Source organism: Misgurnus anguillicaudatus, chromosome 25 (genome assembly GCF_027580225.2).
Source record: "Misgurnus anguillicaudatus chromosome 25, ASM2758022v2, whole genome shotgun sequence".
Lineage (NCBI taxonomy): Eukaryota > Metazoa > Chordata > Actinopteri > Cypriniformes > Cobitidae > Misgurnus > Misgurnus anguillicaudatus.
In genome coordinates this window covers 30,410,457-30,425,973 of record NC_073361.2, presented here as the reverse complement: position 1 = coordinate 30,425,973, position 15,517 = coordinate 30,410,457, and the positions used below count along the sequence as shown (strand labels likewise).

The following is a 15,517-nucleotide window of genomic DNA, read 5'->3' as shown; positions in this document are numbered from 1 at the left end:
GAGATCATAACTTGGTCATTGATATAAATTTGATAAGAATGTGATGAGTTAATGTTAAAATCTCTGACTTTCGCAGATCTGAGGACAGTTTGAGACACGTCTTTACTCATATGTGAGATTACCTGGCTCTTTTTCTCAGGAGTAATATCTGTGACACTGAGACTTAAGCTCTTCATTTGTCTCTGTCTCCATTTACTCCCTTGCTGATGTTTCTGCTCTTACTGTTTATGTAACTGGTCGAAGTTGAAGAGTTTTACTGGACCAACTGCTGCTACTTTATGCAAATATCATGCATAAATATGGTGCAGTGATGCAAGTATCAAATGCCCTCTTTCTTTCAGACCAGCTGGTGCCAATGACAATACTGATTCACAAACACACACGCATGCACACAAGATCTGTATATTATTATTTTTCTGTACACTGTCACAAACGTAGTGGGATGAGATATCATTTAATAAACCCTAGTTATTGAGACGATTCAGTGTGACGTGTGTGTATATGAACTGTACAGTATACGTGTGCATTAAAGACAGAAATGATGTGAGCTCAGCATTGCTTCCTACAGCAGAAAATAAAAAACACGCATCAACAAAAAGGTTAAGCGCATTTATAGAAACACACACAGAAACTCGGCACACTCACACCTTATGTAGGCTAACACACAACACAAACATAACGTCAGACAGACTTCACACCATTTATTGTACTGTCATTTCCTAACTACACTAAAAAAATCATACGAGACACACATCCACACTATTCAGAGTCACAGACAGTCGTGAGCAGACACTATAAACTGATGATGTGTGTGTTTGTCCCTGATCCACTGAAGGCAAAGATCAATTCTGCCCTTCTGACTGAATGATGGCCTGTCCTATTCATCAACGAATCTCTCAGCATCAGCATACATACACAACACACACACACATACACAAACATTTTTCACCAAAGCAGTCAATGTGAACATTTTCTTAGAAAGACGTCAGACACTTGAGACAATTTGTAACTACTTTACCAGGTGACTTATGCGTATGATTGTGTAAAGTCTCATTTTGGTGTAGGGGCTGGATTACTGCTTTTTTCTAATAATTGTTAATAAAAAGTTTTTGTACGATTTACTTCTTACAAATTCATACCAATCATTTAAATATACACATTTGGCAGACGATTTAATTCAAAGTGACCTACAGTGCATTAGGTATTCAATTTTGATCTGCATTTTTTTTTTACAACCAAGTTATTGGTTTTTCGTGATTTTTGAAGTATCAGTTACATTTTTCAAAGCATCAACTAGACTCTAAAAATAACCCCGATATAATGATGGGTCAAAAAGGGACAAACCCAACGCGTTGGGTTGTAATTTAACCTATGCTGTGATGTTTCAACCTAAAATGTTTTGTTGCTTTTACCCATTGTTGGATCAAAACATTTTCTGGGTTAATTTATCCCTATAGTTGGGTTTATCCCTTTTTAAAGTCTACAACCAACCGGTGGGTCAAAAATGGACAAACCCAAACCGTTGGGGTGTAATTTAGCCTATGCTGGGTTGTTTAACCCACCACATTCTAAAAAATGCTGGGTTGTTTTTATCCCAGGGCTGGGTCACTACTATTGGACAGAACACACTGCTGGGATAAAATGACCCAACTGCTGGGTTTTTGTCAATGTTAAAACCCAGCAGTTAGGTTAAAACAACCCAGCATTTTTTAGAGTGCATTGTTGGGACAAACATAAACACTTTCTGGGTTAATTTAACCCAACTGCTGGGTTTGTCCTTAATTTACCCAACGTTAGGTTGAAAATAACCCAGTGTAGATTTTTTAGACAATTTTACCTTTACACATTTGTCAGATGTTTTATTCAAAGCGGGCGAAGGTATTACATTTTTATCTTGGTTTGAACCCATGACCTTTTGAGCTGGTAACGCAATGCTTGATCAACAAGCTATACGTCTTTGCTTGGGAGTGACTACCAATGAAAGCGAAGTAGTGGAGCTCACGTCATCTGTTTTTCATTGGTTACTGCTGTAGACGATTAAGGGGTGGTCACACCAGACTTTGAGCATGTGAATATTTTTTGGACGTTGCTGCGAATATGGACGGGGAAAGCTTCGTCCATCTTTGCTTTTTAGTAGAGAAAGGTCTCGCCGTGATGTACTGATTTTCTACTGGTCACATGTGCATTTCTGGTCTGATATGAAAGGAAGTCAATGGAACGAAAAGTCTGCCATTTTACTCATTTGTTTGTATTACTAGTACAAACTGAATTAGAATCGCCTCCTGACAACCTTGTTGAAAGAGCTGCCGATGTGCACACAGCTTTAGTCTTGTCAAAATAAAAGTTTTTGATATTCTGATCCCTAGAGTAGATACAACCAAAGACCCTTTAGGAAGGTCCCCCCACATGTTTTTAACACCTCCGGGCAGTTATTTTAGTCATGCAAGACTGAAGTCCCATCTACTTGAATGGGAAAAGACAAATATCTCCAAAAGCAGCTCACGCGACTCTGTACAGAGCCCCTACCTTAGATAATCGTCATTCTAGGGCTAAATCTTATTTGATATGACTCAGGTGCCACCCAACTGGTGAAAATCAGACGTCTGACAAGTCTGAACACTAAGAAAAGTATTATCACACCTATCCTTGATCACAGCATGATACATGTCCTCCTTCATGTCCATAGATCAAATTATAATAAAACCTGAAGGGGGTTTGTTAATTTAACACGGATAAGCAATAGCTGTTGCGTTGTTTCCTTTAACAAGCCCTGCTAATAAGTCAAGAGCACAGAAGTAACACCACAGTATCAATATAATGCAGGATTAACTAAGCCCAGCTAAGATTTTCCTCCAAGAACAAAACTAATTTGCATATATTCATGCATATGTATTCAAAGCAAGCTGTAGTTTGAATCTTGATGAATTCAAACCAAAATGAACTACTCGGATACAGAGGTGTCAGGAAATTGTTATATTAATATAAATGCTGTCATTTAAGACCTAACATGAGATTTTGGTTTGCAAAGAAACCTCAGCGTGAACTTTTTAATTAGATATACTCTGGGTTAAAGGAAAACACCACCGGTTTTTAATATTTTACTATGTACTTACCACAATTTAGACGAGTTAATACATACCTATCTTTTATTAATGCGTGCACTTAATCTTTGTACAGCGCGTGGTGAATGTGTTAGCATTTAGCCTAGCCCCATTCATTCCTTAGGATCCAAACAGGGATGAATTTAAAAGCCACCAAACATTTCCATATTCTCCCTAATTAAAGACTGATACATGAGTAGTTACACGAGTAAGTGTGGTGGCACAAGATAAAACTTTTGTTTGGAGCCATAGGAATGAATGGGGCTAGGCTAAATGCTAACACATTCAAGCAGTGCTTTACAAAGATTAAAAGTGCATGCATTAAAAAAAGATAGGTATGTATTAATTCATCTAAGTTGAGGTAAAAACATAGTAAAATATTGAAAAACAGTGGTGTTTTCCTTTAACAGCTCAGAAATGAGCAAGCAATCTCTAAATGTGTCCCGGGACGAACTCGTTGTTCTAGCTTTTACCCTAAATTTCACGCACACCTCTTTCCCTTCATACAGAGAGAGCAATGCACCCTTGCAGGGTTCAAATTCAAATGAATTGTATGTGCCTTGTATAAATAATGCATTTTCATGAAAAGAATAAAAGAGAAATGAAATGAAAAAATGAAATGAAATGCACCTTTGCAGGGTGAGAATGAGCGCAAAAATAAATCTTGCAAATAGAAATCAAATCTTTATGAAAATAAATGCATGTTAATTGCGCTATTAATGCTTTTCAGATATAAAAACTTTGACTGAGGCCGTACCATTTAATAAGTTACACCTTTGTACCTAAAGGGTGCATATTGGTACCTATACATATCTGTACCTAAATAGTACATTTTAGGAACTTTTTGAATGGTAATTTCCCAGTGACAGCTTTTTTACCTTATTATCTGAGAGTGTATTGAGTATTGATTTTGAGAGACTGATCAGAGATTGATGGATATCTCTCTCGGTTTACTTTAATCAGAAAAGCTGTTTTTTAAGCTTACCACTACTTAAACAATATTAATGGTTAAAAACACACTGAATTTAAAATAAACAGGCTTTAATCTCTACTTAAACAAACTGAACTATATTGCTAAAAAAACTACATTTAATGAAATTAAATAGAGCTCATCTCAAATAAACTGAATAGCTGGGTCACAAATATACATAAAGTTATAGCAGCTTTAAATATATAAAAATATAAAGTTAAATCTATAATACCATACTGGATCAAATAGTAGATAACAGTGGATCATCTTGTGCGATTTACATGCTGTATATTAGCACAAGCACCCAACCGGGTGTTAAGCAGTATCCGTGCCAATGTTTCGTGTAGTAGTATCAGAGTAACAGCCAGGAATTGAACATAAGGACCACGCACACACACTCAACCCATTCATTTCTACTGTCCATCCCATCTTACTCATCCTGCATCCTTCGGCATCGGCCTAGAAACACATCAGCACACACATGCACACAGACGCACAGGAGGATGCAGTAACCATAGCAACCTGCTGCTGCTTCTTCTTACCTGCTCTTGTATGAGCTGAAACAGAGAGCTTCTATCCATATACTGGGCCCTGATGCGCACACATCCACAAAAATAAGGACATATGTGGAAATCACACGGCGAGAGACATACGCACGCCCGCAAACACGCACGTTCGTCGGTCCGTGCGGCACACCTCCCTGATGGGAGCGAGACCACGTGAGATGCACACGCGAAACGTCCAGCGGTGTATCCGCAGGATGAACCTGGTCAGCTCAGCTAGGATCCAATCCAATGCAGGCACCCCAAACCATCCAAAACTATATACTTGTACACCAGAGTGCTTTAACTGCAGATGTTTCCTTGTCAATCTGTTTCCTCTCTTCACTTTCCTTCTTCCACCCTTTCTCAGCTCGCCCGTCTTGTTGTGGTCGTATCGCCCGTACCTACACTATGTGAATCTCTCTCTCTCTCTCTCTATTTCTCACCCTCTCCCCTCTGTCCTCCACAAAGACCGTACTACCTGAATACCAATGAGAAAGGGGAGGGAGGTGGTGCTAGCTAGCCAATCAGAACAGAGAGGGTGTGTCTAAAGAGCTGCAGCTCTCCGTCTACCCTGCAGGAGTCTTAAAAAGAGACTAAACACACAAACACACATTCACTGCAGTGCACACACACATAAAGTACACACATACGCACAAACAGCGCGCAGGCGCGTTCTGCACGCCTAAATCGGACATTAATCACACGCACAGCAGATACTACAAATCTTATTCACATTCCCATGCAGTTCAGTCACTGGGCACATATGCACTTAACAGCTTGATAATCACATACACACTGTCATTCATTAAATCATTCGGATTGGTCATTTTATCCGTGGACAGTTTAATGGTGGTAACAGACTAAAGGATAGAAAGAGAAAACTAAAATGTCTCCATGTTATGCACTGGTGTATAAATAGCTAAAGCTTTGGTGTGGTGCCAATATGTTTTATTATATTTTTCTATTCTTGTTGTTTGAATGCTGCAATAATTTTATATATTTAAGAATTTTTTGATCAGTATGTGTTCAAACCTGTGATGTTTCACGCTGCTAATGCAATGCTCTTCCACTGGAGCATGCATTTATGCATGCATTAAGCATAAATTCAAAGTGATTTACAGCGCATCCAGCTATACATTTTATAACTATGTGCATTAAACCACACAATCACAATGCAAGACTTGATCTTATGTTCAGCCTTCATGTGAGTATGCTGCTCTTCTAGAAATCTGGGTCATATTTGTAGTGCAGTTTGTTTGTGATCGACTCGGTTCACACTAGGATGGTGTTGGATCCTCTCCCAGTCTCTATTAAAACTGTGTCTGTTCCCATATTGTTAACTAGCGGAAGAGAAAATCTCAACAGATTTTAACCTGAAGCTAAACAGACTGTGAAGATGTTGCATTTTTTTTATTTGTTGTGTTTATGATAATCTGCTGTAATTGTTTGTGATTGTATGTAAAGTTTACAATGAAAAGTAAATTTTCGTTTTCTGTAGAGTGGTGATATATGGTTGCCATGTTAAAGATTCTGTAGGTTGCTGGCAGGGTGCTATGGCATTATAAAGATCTCTGAGATGTTTTTGCATGCTGTTAAGTGAAATGTTAAAGAGATAGTTCACATAAAAATGAAAATTATGTCATTATTTTTCTCGTCCTCGTGTTGTTCTAAACCTGTATGAATTTCTTTTTTCTGATGAACACAAAATAAATGATGGTAAGCACACAGCTGATTGTGACCATTGATTCCATAGCAGGAAAACACATATTATGGAAGTATTGTGATAAATTATGTAGAAGATATTTTGATAAATGATGGTGAGAACACAGTTGATGGTACCCATTGAATTCCATCATACTTGTTTTTCCTACTATAGAAGTCAATGGTTACAATCAGCTGTGTGCTTACCATCATTTATTAAAATATCTTCTTTTGTGTTAATCAGAAAAAAAATTCATGCAGACATAAAGATGAAAAAATGATGACAGAATTTTCATTTTTGGATGAACTATCCCTTTAACAATGATCTAAAAATCTAATCTGAAGGTGTATGTTTAAATGCTTGAAATTCTGTAGACAAAAATACAGCTGTGCCAAACAGATTAATTTCTGTTATTAGAAAACAAACCTTTTATTTAATTTTTTAAATAGATGGCATAGACTAAACATTGAATAGAAAACCAGCCAATAAGAGCCCAGATTAAATGTGAACTCCTTCGATATTCTTTAAAAATCATCCTTAGGTGAAACATCAAAAGGTTTCTTGATAAAATGACACGAGTACGGTTTGCAATTTCTAGGCAAAGGGTGTTTTCATTTCAGATTATAAAATATAACCGAGTTTTGATTTATTTTGGATGGTTTTAGTCACCAACATAATTCCCACAGTTACATTTGTGTTATCCCACAGTTTGGACGAGTTTATTATTATTCTGTGATGTGGAAAAACATTATCTAAATAAGGAAAGAGTGAGTGTTTCAAAACTTTTGACTGGTGGTGTCTTGGAATACATTTTACGATCATAAGCATTTATATGGAAGTGTCTATTTAAGGTTGATTAAATGATATTATACTGTAAATCTCTGCATGCTGTTTACCTGCATAATGTAGTGATTTACAGTAGCAGCATGCGGGTGTAACTTCTACAGCATCTGCATTTTGTGCTGGGTGAGATCAATAACGCCGGCCTGACATCAATCCATGCTGGCTTGAACTACTTGACCTTAAAAGAAAGGCAAACAATTCAATTAAAATTATTTTTGTATGGCGATTTGCATTGTTGCAAAGCAGCATTACAGAAAAACATTTTCAAAGAAATGATATGGAAATAAGGACAAAAATAAATTATAGAATAAATATAATGCATGTACATGTTTCTGACACATCATGAAATATGTTTTCCCCAGTAAGCATTATTTAATATAACCATTGTTAGGGCCGTAGCTAGTTATGGGCCCCCACCACCAATATCATATACTGTACGAGATATGAGCATGTAAGCCAGCATGGAACCTAATGATAACCTAAAAATAACAAAACAGATAACTTAAAAATATTGGTTTTACTGAACATCACTAAACACACATAAACTTTTAAAGCTAAATATTTTTATAAATATCAAAACTATGTAAATGAGCCAATCCCTACTGAAAAAAAAACAGCTGAAACCAGCACAAGCTAGTGAGCTGGTCTTAGCTGGTCTCCCAACTTGGTATTGGCTGGTTTTGCTGATGTAGCAAGCTGGTCTAGCTATGTTTTGGTCATGTTTTAAGATGGTCTAGCTGGTTAGACTGGAAGACCAGCTGACCCACCAGCTTGACCAGCTTATGCTGGTCTTAGCTGGATTTTTCAGTAGGGTTAGAAACATTGTTTAAAGCCCTATGCAATTATTGAAGACAAACTAATTCAATAATAAAATGCCACGTTTGTTTATACAATGGCTCAGTTTTTCCAATAGTTGTACCAGTCTGTTATCAAACAGCTTCAGAAATTGAAAAGCATGCAGTTAAATGTAAAAATAAAACCACTTAAATGACTACTTTTCTGAATTTTGGATGAAGATATTATGGTACTGCATAATATATAGTATTTATCAAAGCTAATGAAGGTATCCATCAGTGTGTTGCATTCGTGGTGTCTCTATAACGTTACTGCCGGCAGATCTGTAACGTTAATGCTTTTGACATGCATTGTCTCCCTTTTTCCAGTTTGTTATTCAAAACAAATGTAACGTTATTCACAATAGCGAATAAAAGAAGAGGACTTTGACCGCGTAATCCTTGAGGTCGGAGGCGGGGCTCGCGCCGGTACAGTAACGAGAAAATGATGTGATAGCGGTAGCCGCTAGTCTTCCTATTCCCACAAAAGTAAATCGAGCAGCGATATGACAACGCACTAACCTGTCTTACTAATGGACATCTTAATAGACGGGAATACAACAGGTCTCTCCTTACATCCCTCAGTCAGTCTCGTGCTCTTCCACTGTAAACATCATCATCACATACTTCAACGGCTGCCTCACTCTGATTGGTTCTGTTCACAAGCTGAAGGCGGGACTTATAATTTGATTGGCTCCCTCTGATGTCTGTCACTGACTGATCTGAATAATATAAAAATTCGATTGGTATTGCATTTTTCTGTGCTTTTCATTAGACATAGAACTTATATTAAATATTATAAACAGAATCATAGGCTTCGGAACCATTATATGTGGGTGGGACAGGACCCACCCACTTTTTCTCTAATTTAGCGCATATGTCTGTTCACTTGTCAGAGCGCCGTCACTAAACTCCATTCCACTCGAGAAATGCCGTAATAAATTAAACTCCGTTCCGCGTTTTAGTTACAGCCTTGACGTCCACGCTGCCGCTTTCTCAAATCCACTCCTCTTGGCTCATTTAGAGTCCATATAATTAAAACTCCACTTCGTGTTTTCACTACTTTTGCCTCCTTCGTGCCTGCCTGCGGGCCACGACACGGGTAAGCAAAGCTTTTACGCTACAAAAGCAATTGTTTAAAGGGAACATATCATGAAAATCTGACTTTTCAATGTTTAAGTGCTATAATTGGGTCCCCAGTGCTTCTATCAACCTAAAAAAATAGTTTTGGTAAACCATTCTCAGCAAGCATGTGAAAAAATAGCTCCTTGAAATTTGGCTCCCCTTGTGATGTCAGAAGGAGATAATACCGCCCCTTAATTTGCATTATCCAACCATAGCACTTGCATTTAGTGCAAAGATCAGCTCATTTGCAGTTTAAAGGACACACCCAAAAATGGCACATTTTAACATGTTATGATAAATTATCTATATGGTATTTTGAGCTAAAAATCACATACGTAAACTGGGGACACCTAAGATTTATTTGAAATCTTAAAAAAAGTCTTGTGAAATGTCACCTTTAATTAAAAGGCACCAGAATATAAGAAAATGGCATCTATTCCAGTAAGTGTTTTTTTTTTGCTTCCGATGCCCATGAAATGAATGGAGGCCTGTAGCCTACTTCTGGATTTTGGGGGACCCTCTGGACAGTAAGGGGCCCCTATAATTGTCACAACCTTTCACCCACTAGTGACGGCCCTGACCATACTGTATCTATGATATGAAATTACACCTTTTAATATTATGTTTAGCATATTGTAGATACATTAGAGGCTAAAATAATTGCAATTTGTTTCGTTATATCTAAACATTTCTTTTAGATTTATATGTAAATGATTATTTGTTATACCAACTAAAGAAATAAATCTGCACTCAAACCGTGTGAAAGTTTTGAATATAATGCTTGTCAAATATTTGTGGGCTTCACAAGACTGACCCAGCATATGCATCTGTTGGTGGTGTATCTCAATTCACATGTACAACGTAATGCAGAACAGTGCAGTGCTGCCCTCTACTGGCAAAACAGATGTAAGACATTTTCAATAAGCTACATTTGGCAGTCGGGATGCATACAATATTGCTATTCATACAATTTATCTTACACATTCCTTTATACTGGCCTACTATAACTGCGGTGCTGATTACATTTTAATATAAAATACTAGTATATTTAGTAATACATTCGAAATATTAATTCTAATTAGTTTCCATACTAAAAACAGAAACAGCTAAAACCAGCCTAAGTTGGTAGATGTTTTAAGATGGTCAAGCTGGTGGGTCTAAATCTATTTTGAAAGTGACCAAGCTAAATCATCTTCTTAAACCAAGCTGGTTTAAGTACGGCCTTGCATTAGCCTTACCTTAAAAGAATGCATAAAAATCTTTGACTAACTTAATGCAGCAAAACACATGGATCTTTGTGACCTTTATGTTTTTCCAAAATGTAAAGGCCTGGCCCTTTGATGTTATAACCTGGACTAAAATCTTTTCCTTGTTATTATGAAAAAAAAATATTCTCATAAACATAACACATACAACATACACATGTGACTTACTTTATGGGCTACAGCAGTGAGAATTATTATCATTTGAATAAATCAAAAACTCAAAGCTGAGTTCGTGAGAAGTGCACACACACATCAGATATATGAGCTCCGCATTTGTTCTCTGTCACTCACAATACACACATATGCACGCGCGCACCCATACGTCATTTAAATGGGAACACACGTGCGCGCGCGACCATACTTTAATAAACTGGGAGCGCACAATAGGGCGTTCACGCGTACTATAGTCTGACGTCACGAGTAGCTGTGATATAAGTAAATATGTCTCGTGATGTAAAGGATGGGTCCTGTATAAAACTGAAAGGACGACTCAATATTAATAAAAATGACACCATGGACACACAATGAATGAGCATAATACAGAATCACATTCTGATCGTGAGCATCCCAAAATGTGTTACCTGATAGCTCACTTTCAATTTTTCCATTCATATTTAATCATTCAGCAGACTGAAGGACAACAACAAAAGCTATATAATACAAAAGACAGAAGACAAAATTAGCTGTAAGCCAGCCCAGCAAGCCCTGCTGAAAAAAACAATAAAACCATTACAGAAAATTCTAATGGTTTCCATTAAAATACCAATAGGAACCATTAGCTTTTACCATTAAAACCACTACACTGTAGTGTGTTTTGGGCCATATTCCATTAGAACCAATAAAATTTCCAATAAAACCAATATAATTTTCTGTAATGGTTTTGTTTTTTTCAGCAGGGAGCACATAGCCATTGTTTCACCATTTAGGTTAACGATAGTCCCCATTTCTATCCAAAATAAACTTGAATTTTGTTACATATTCTCTTTGCCAAGATAGCTTGCGAGATGTATGATGTGGTTTCAATTATTTATTTCATTATTTATTTTATTTTCCATAAAATCATGCTTAGTGGTCTATAAAATGTTTACTGACGGCCCAAATTTAGCAGTGTTTAGTCTAGACGTCTGAGCTGTGTTTGGACGGCTATTAGACGTCTTATAAACGCTAAATTGGTTGCTGAGAGCATAATAATAACCATGCAGGCACGTACAGAAGTGTTACTGTGTATTATAAAATTGTTACTGTAGGTACTGTGTAGATTCAATTTCTCCTCTAGGATTAATAGCCTACAGCATGCATCCAAGCACCATAAAGATGATGACTGTATTATTGTGTGTAGGTCACGAATACTTATTGGCCCGTTATTCGTCTATTGTTTAGTAACACTGATGAAATGCACACTTTGAATGTGCTGTTTTCAGCACCAGACACCTGCAGACACCTTGTACTACGTCACACACAAATTCACTATAGGTGTGTAAATGAAAATAGTGAGCAATAAAAAAGATATCACGATTTGTGATTCTCTTTCTAATAACACTGTATTACAATAGAAAGTGGCACATCTGAAGCCACATCTGTTTTATAAAAACGTGTTTTAATAGTTTTGAAAAAGCAACAAAATGTCATCAGTTTCAGTGGTATGCAGAGGCGCGCGCACGATCACTAACTTCAGCACAAAGTTGAACTGAAAATCGTAAATTAATCTGGTTTATCAATCACGGTTTAATTTCTAATATCCTGCGGGTTAATTAAAAGTTGTGGGCTGGTGAAAAAGGCTTTCATTAGATGGAAACACTAAATCCTTAAAAAGAAGAGATTCAAGATGGCGTTCTGACTGAAACACTATCAGCCCTGAAAATGTACATAACAGAAAAAGATTAGGCGACAGAAATAAAACTGATCGACGACCCGTCGGCAGTCTGATCTTAATCGATGACCTGATAAATGATGGGTGCAGAGATGAGTGAAGATTAAGAGATGGGATACGGGTTTCCCTGCCAACAGAGATAACAAAAGAACGCACGAGCGTTTAAAGCATCAGACCAGTTGATCAGACTACATGTGTCTATAACGTGCATAGGTGTAATTAGGTGAAAATGTTTAATCTGAGCACGGTACCGATGGGTTCTGGTCGGTGAAGCTGGTGTTTGGGTTGCTGGCAACTTTCCTAACAGCCAAGCAATTCTCTCTGAGCACTGAGTGTTGGAGCAGCTCGTTTATGTATTATAAGGTTTAAATCGTTCAGATACAAAGCACATAAATAACACCAACACCTCTTGAAATGTGTGAAAATGATCCACAATACGGGAGCCACTTTGATTCGCGCACATTTAATTTATAGAAGGTTTAACAATAAATAATCGGATAAACGTCACGCGGACTCTGTGGCCGGACTGTTTTATTTCGTCAACTATTTCGGCTTATTAAAAACGAACACGACGATTTGCATCAATCAAACTCATCGTGTCCTCTGAAAGGTTGATTGGGCTTTCATGTGCATTCGGTGTCGTCCGGCTCGGTTTCGTCGGTTTGGGTTAATTTTACCTGAATTCTGCAAAATACATCCCGGCTCTCGTCGGTTTGGGCGGATTTTTGTGGAAAAAAAGTTCATGGCTCGAAGATATGACGCCGAAGCGACACAAGCACGTGAAGCCCAAAGCCTCCCCTCTCGGATCGTGGCGCCGACGGGATCGGTACCGAACCAGGCCGCCCGAATTCGGCCGTATTTCGAGGAGGAAGAAACACAAACCAGCCCGCGCAGGTTTCATGGAAGCTCGCTTGATCAGCTGCTGGCAGTTGGTGTTCTCAATCACGTCCGCTTGGAGGCTACATATACAGTACAGGCGCACTTGGACGAATAATATACACACTTTCCGCAGCGCTTTAAATAAACATTTGAATGCGAAGAAAAAACAAATAGGCAGTCGTGACGTGTCTGTAATCTTATTTGCACATTTTTTTCACCAAGTTTGTCAGAGTTTTTGACAGCTCGTTTTTTTTCGGAGCCAAAACTCTTAACCATGGCTGAGACGGCAGCTGCACCCGGTTCCAAGCCCAAGAAGACGAAAAGCTCCAAGAAAGCGACATCGCATCCCAAATACTCAGACATGATCAAAGCGGCCATCGCCGCGGACCGGAGCCGCAGCGGCGCGTCGCGTCAATCCATCCAGAAGTATGTGAAAAACCATTACAAGGTGGGAGACAACGCCGACTCCCAGATCAAACTCGCCCTGAAGCGCCTGGTGGCCAGCGGTCTCCTGCGTCACACCAAGGGCATCGGAGCTTCTGGCTCTTTCAAACTGGCCAAAGCCGAGGACGCCAAGAAGCCCGAGAAACCCAAACCTGCGCCCGTGAAAGTCAAGAAGCCAGCAAAAGCCGCCGCCAAACCCAAAAAGGCCCCCAAGCCCAAAAAAGTGGTCAAGTCCCCGGCGAAAACCAAGAAAGCCGTGGAGAAGAAGGTGAAGAAGGCGGTGGAGAAAAAGAAATCACCCGTCAAAGCCAAGAAAGTTGCCAAGAAGACGAAGGCGAAGGTGGCCAAACCCGCCAAGGCGACCAAAGCCAAGAAGGTGAAAACGGTGAAACCCAAACCCAAAACAGCAGCCAAGAAAACGACCAAAAAGAAGTGAAGGGACTCGGATGCAATCCAGAACTTGGTGTAAATACACTTTTTGAAGCAAATGTTTTTGGTATTTTTGTATGGTCTTCGTGCGCGGACTTCAGCGCATTTCTTTAGAAACTTTTTTTGTGCGCAATTGTGCATCTGTAAAGAAGAGGATTCAAGATCGAAATTGCTTAAGTTATTTATTTTACATTGCCCCAAATGGACATTTAAATCAAACATTGTTGGACACTTATTCAGATATACTAATTCTCTGAAATAAATATATTCTTAGGTTATTCTAGGACTGTAAAAAAATGTCATTGTTTGTATGAAGAACGGTGCTTTATGCTCTATATGAAGAAGGTGTACAGAATTGAACCAACTTAGTAGACGTTTCATTGCTGTTTAATAAAACTGTTATTACGCATCTGTGCATCATTAAACTTTTCTCATTTATGAACTCTGTCCAGTGTTTTATTGCAGCACCATGGAGAGCAGTGGACATATGATATTACTATGAGTATGTTACCATGACACTAATTACAGGGTAGGATGGGGTCTTTGGGGACCACACCCTCCAGCTCAGCGCTTGTAAGCGCATCTTCTGGTTTCAGGTTCATTTGGGCTCATTGTTGCCCCGCAGTGTCTCATAAGTGAACTCCACTGGTTAGCATCAACCTTGGTAAATAGGAATGGGTAATTAACCATTCAATTCTTTTATTTTTTTTATATGCAAAGAAAAGAACACTGCATATAAATATGGAAATATAGGAATATATAAGAATAAAATATAACAAAAAAGAAAATAATTTAGAAAAAAATATTATATATAAAAATATAGTTTTATATATTTTTAATATAATTTTTATATTATATATAAAATAATCAGATATGCATATGAAGGAAAGCTCAATTAGTAAGAAAAATTATATCAATCTTTATATGCTTTTTTAAAATTATGTTTCTATTTATGCGTTTAGAGATTTTACAGTATGAGGAAAACCTTTAAATTTATTATTTGTTCTTGTGAATAAAATATTTACAATGCAATACAAAAAATAACAGTATATAAACAGCATGAACTTAGTTTTGCAAGTCAATTCAACCTACTATTTTAAGTTCTGGCTTGTGAAAAATTGACATAACTTATAAAATCAAGTTTAGATTGTTTAATTGAAAATGTTGCATATTTTTTACACTGATGACAAAACTATTTTTTTGATAAAAGGAGATAACTTAAATTTTCCCAAAGGGATTCAATTCTTGTATAATTCTTATACATTTTAGTTGTATAAATAGCCATATGCTGTAAGAAATGGATGCAAATTTTGTAAAGGTCCAAATATTTTTAGCATGTTTTAAAGAGGCCATGGCACAAGACTTTTTTAAGATGTCAAATAAATCTTTGTGGTGTCCCCAAAGCACATATGCAAAGTTTAAGCTCAAAATACAATATTAATAATTTATTATAGCATGTTAAAATTGCCACTTTGTAGGTGTGTGCAAAAATGTGTCGTTTTGGGTGTGTC

At 37.6% G+C, this 15,517-nt stretch overlaps 2 protein-coding genes across 4 annotated transcripts in view; one reads left to right on the top strand and one right to left on the bottom strand.

The window, feature by feature from the left end:
• Positions 1-13,088, bottom strand: part of rhbdl1 (rhomboid, veinlet-like 1 (Drosophila)) — a 66,194-nt gene extending 53,106 nt beyond the window's left edge. The window contains exons 1-2 of one of the 3 annotated variants that reach the window (XM_055182017.2): positions 12,932-13,088; positions 7,215-7,339 (exon numbers count right to left, since the gene is read on the bottom strand). In XM_055182017.2, coding sequence (XP_055037992.1) covers positions 7,215-7,220 — 6 coding nt within the window. In that variant the 5' untranslated portion in view covers positions 7,221-7,339; positions 12,932-13,088. Of the gene's footprint in view, positions 1-4,613; positions 5,074-7,214; positions 7,340-8,516; positions 8,720-12,931 lie in introns of those variants that run through there. The other 2 variants (XM_055182016.2, XM_055182015.2) reach the window with 2 other exon arrangements.
• Positions 13,089-13,256: 168 nt separating this feature from the next.
• On the top strand, positions 13,257-14,444 carry h1-0 (H1.0 linker histone). The gene has a single exon (XM_055182032.2). It carries the CDS (start codon positions 13,408-13,410, stop codon positions 14,011-14,013), a length of 606 nt encoding a protein of 201 aa, XP_055038007.1. The 5' UTR covers positions 13,257-13,407; the 3' UTR covers positions 14,014-14,444.
• The last annotated feature ends 1,073 nt before the right edge of the window (positions 14,445-15,517 follow it).

Coding starts and splice junctions, on each gene's coding strand:
- h1-0 (XM_055182032.2), top strand. CDS start 13,408: ATGGCTGAGACGGCAGCTGCACCCGGTTCCAAGCCCAAGAAGACGAAA.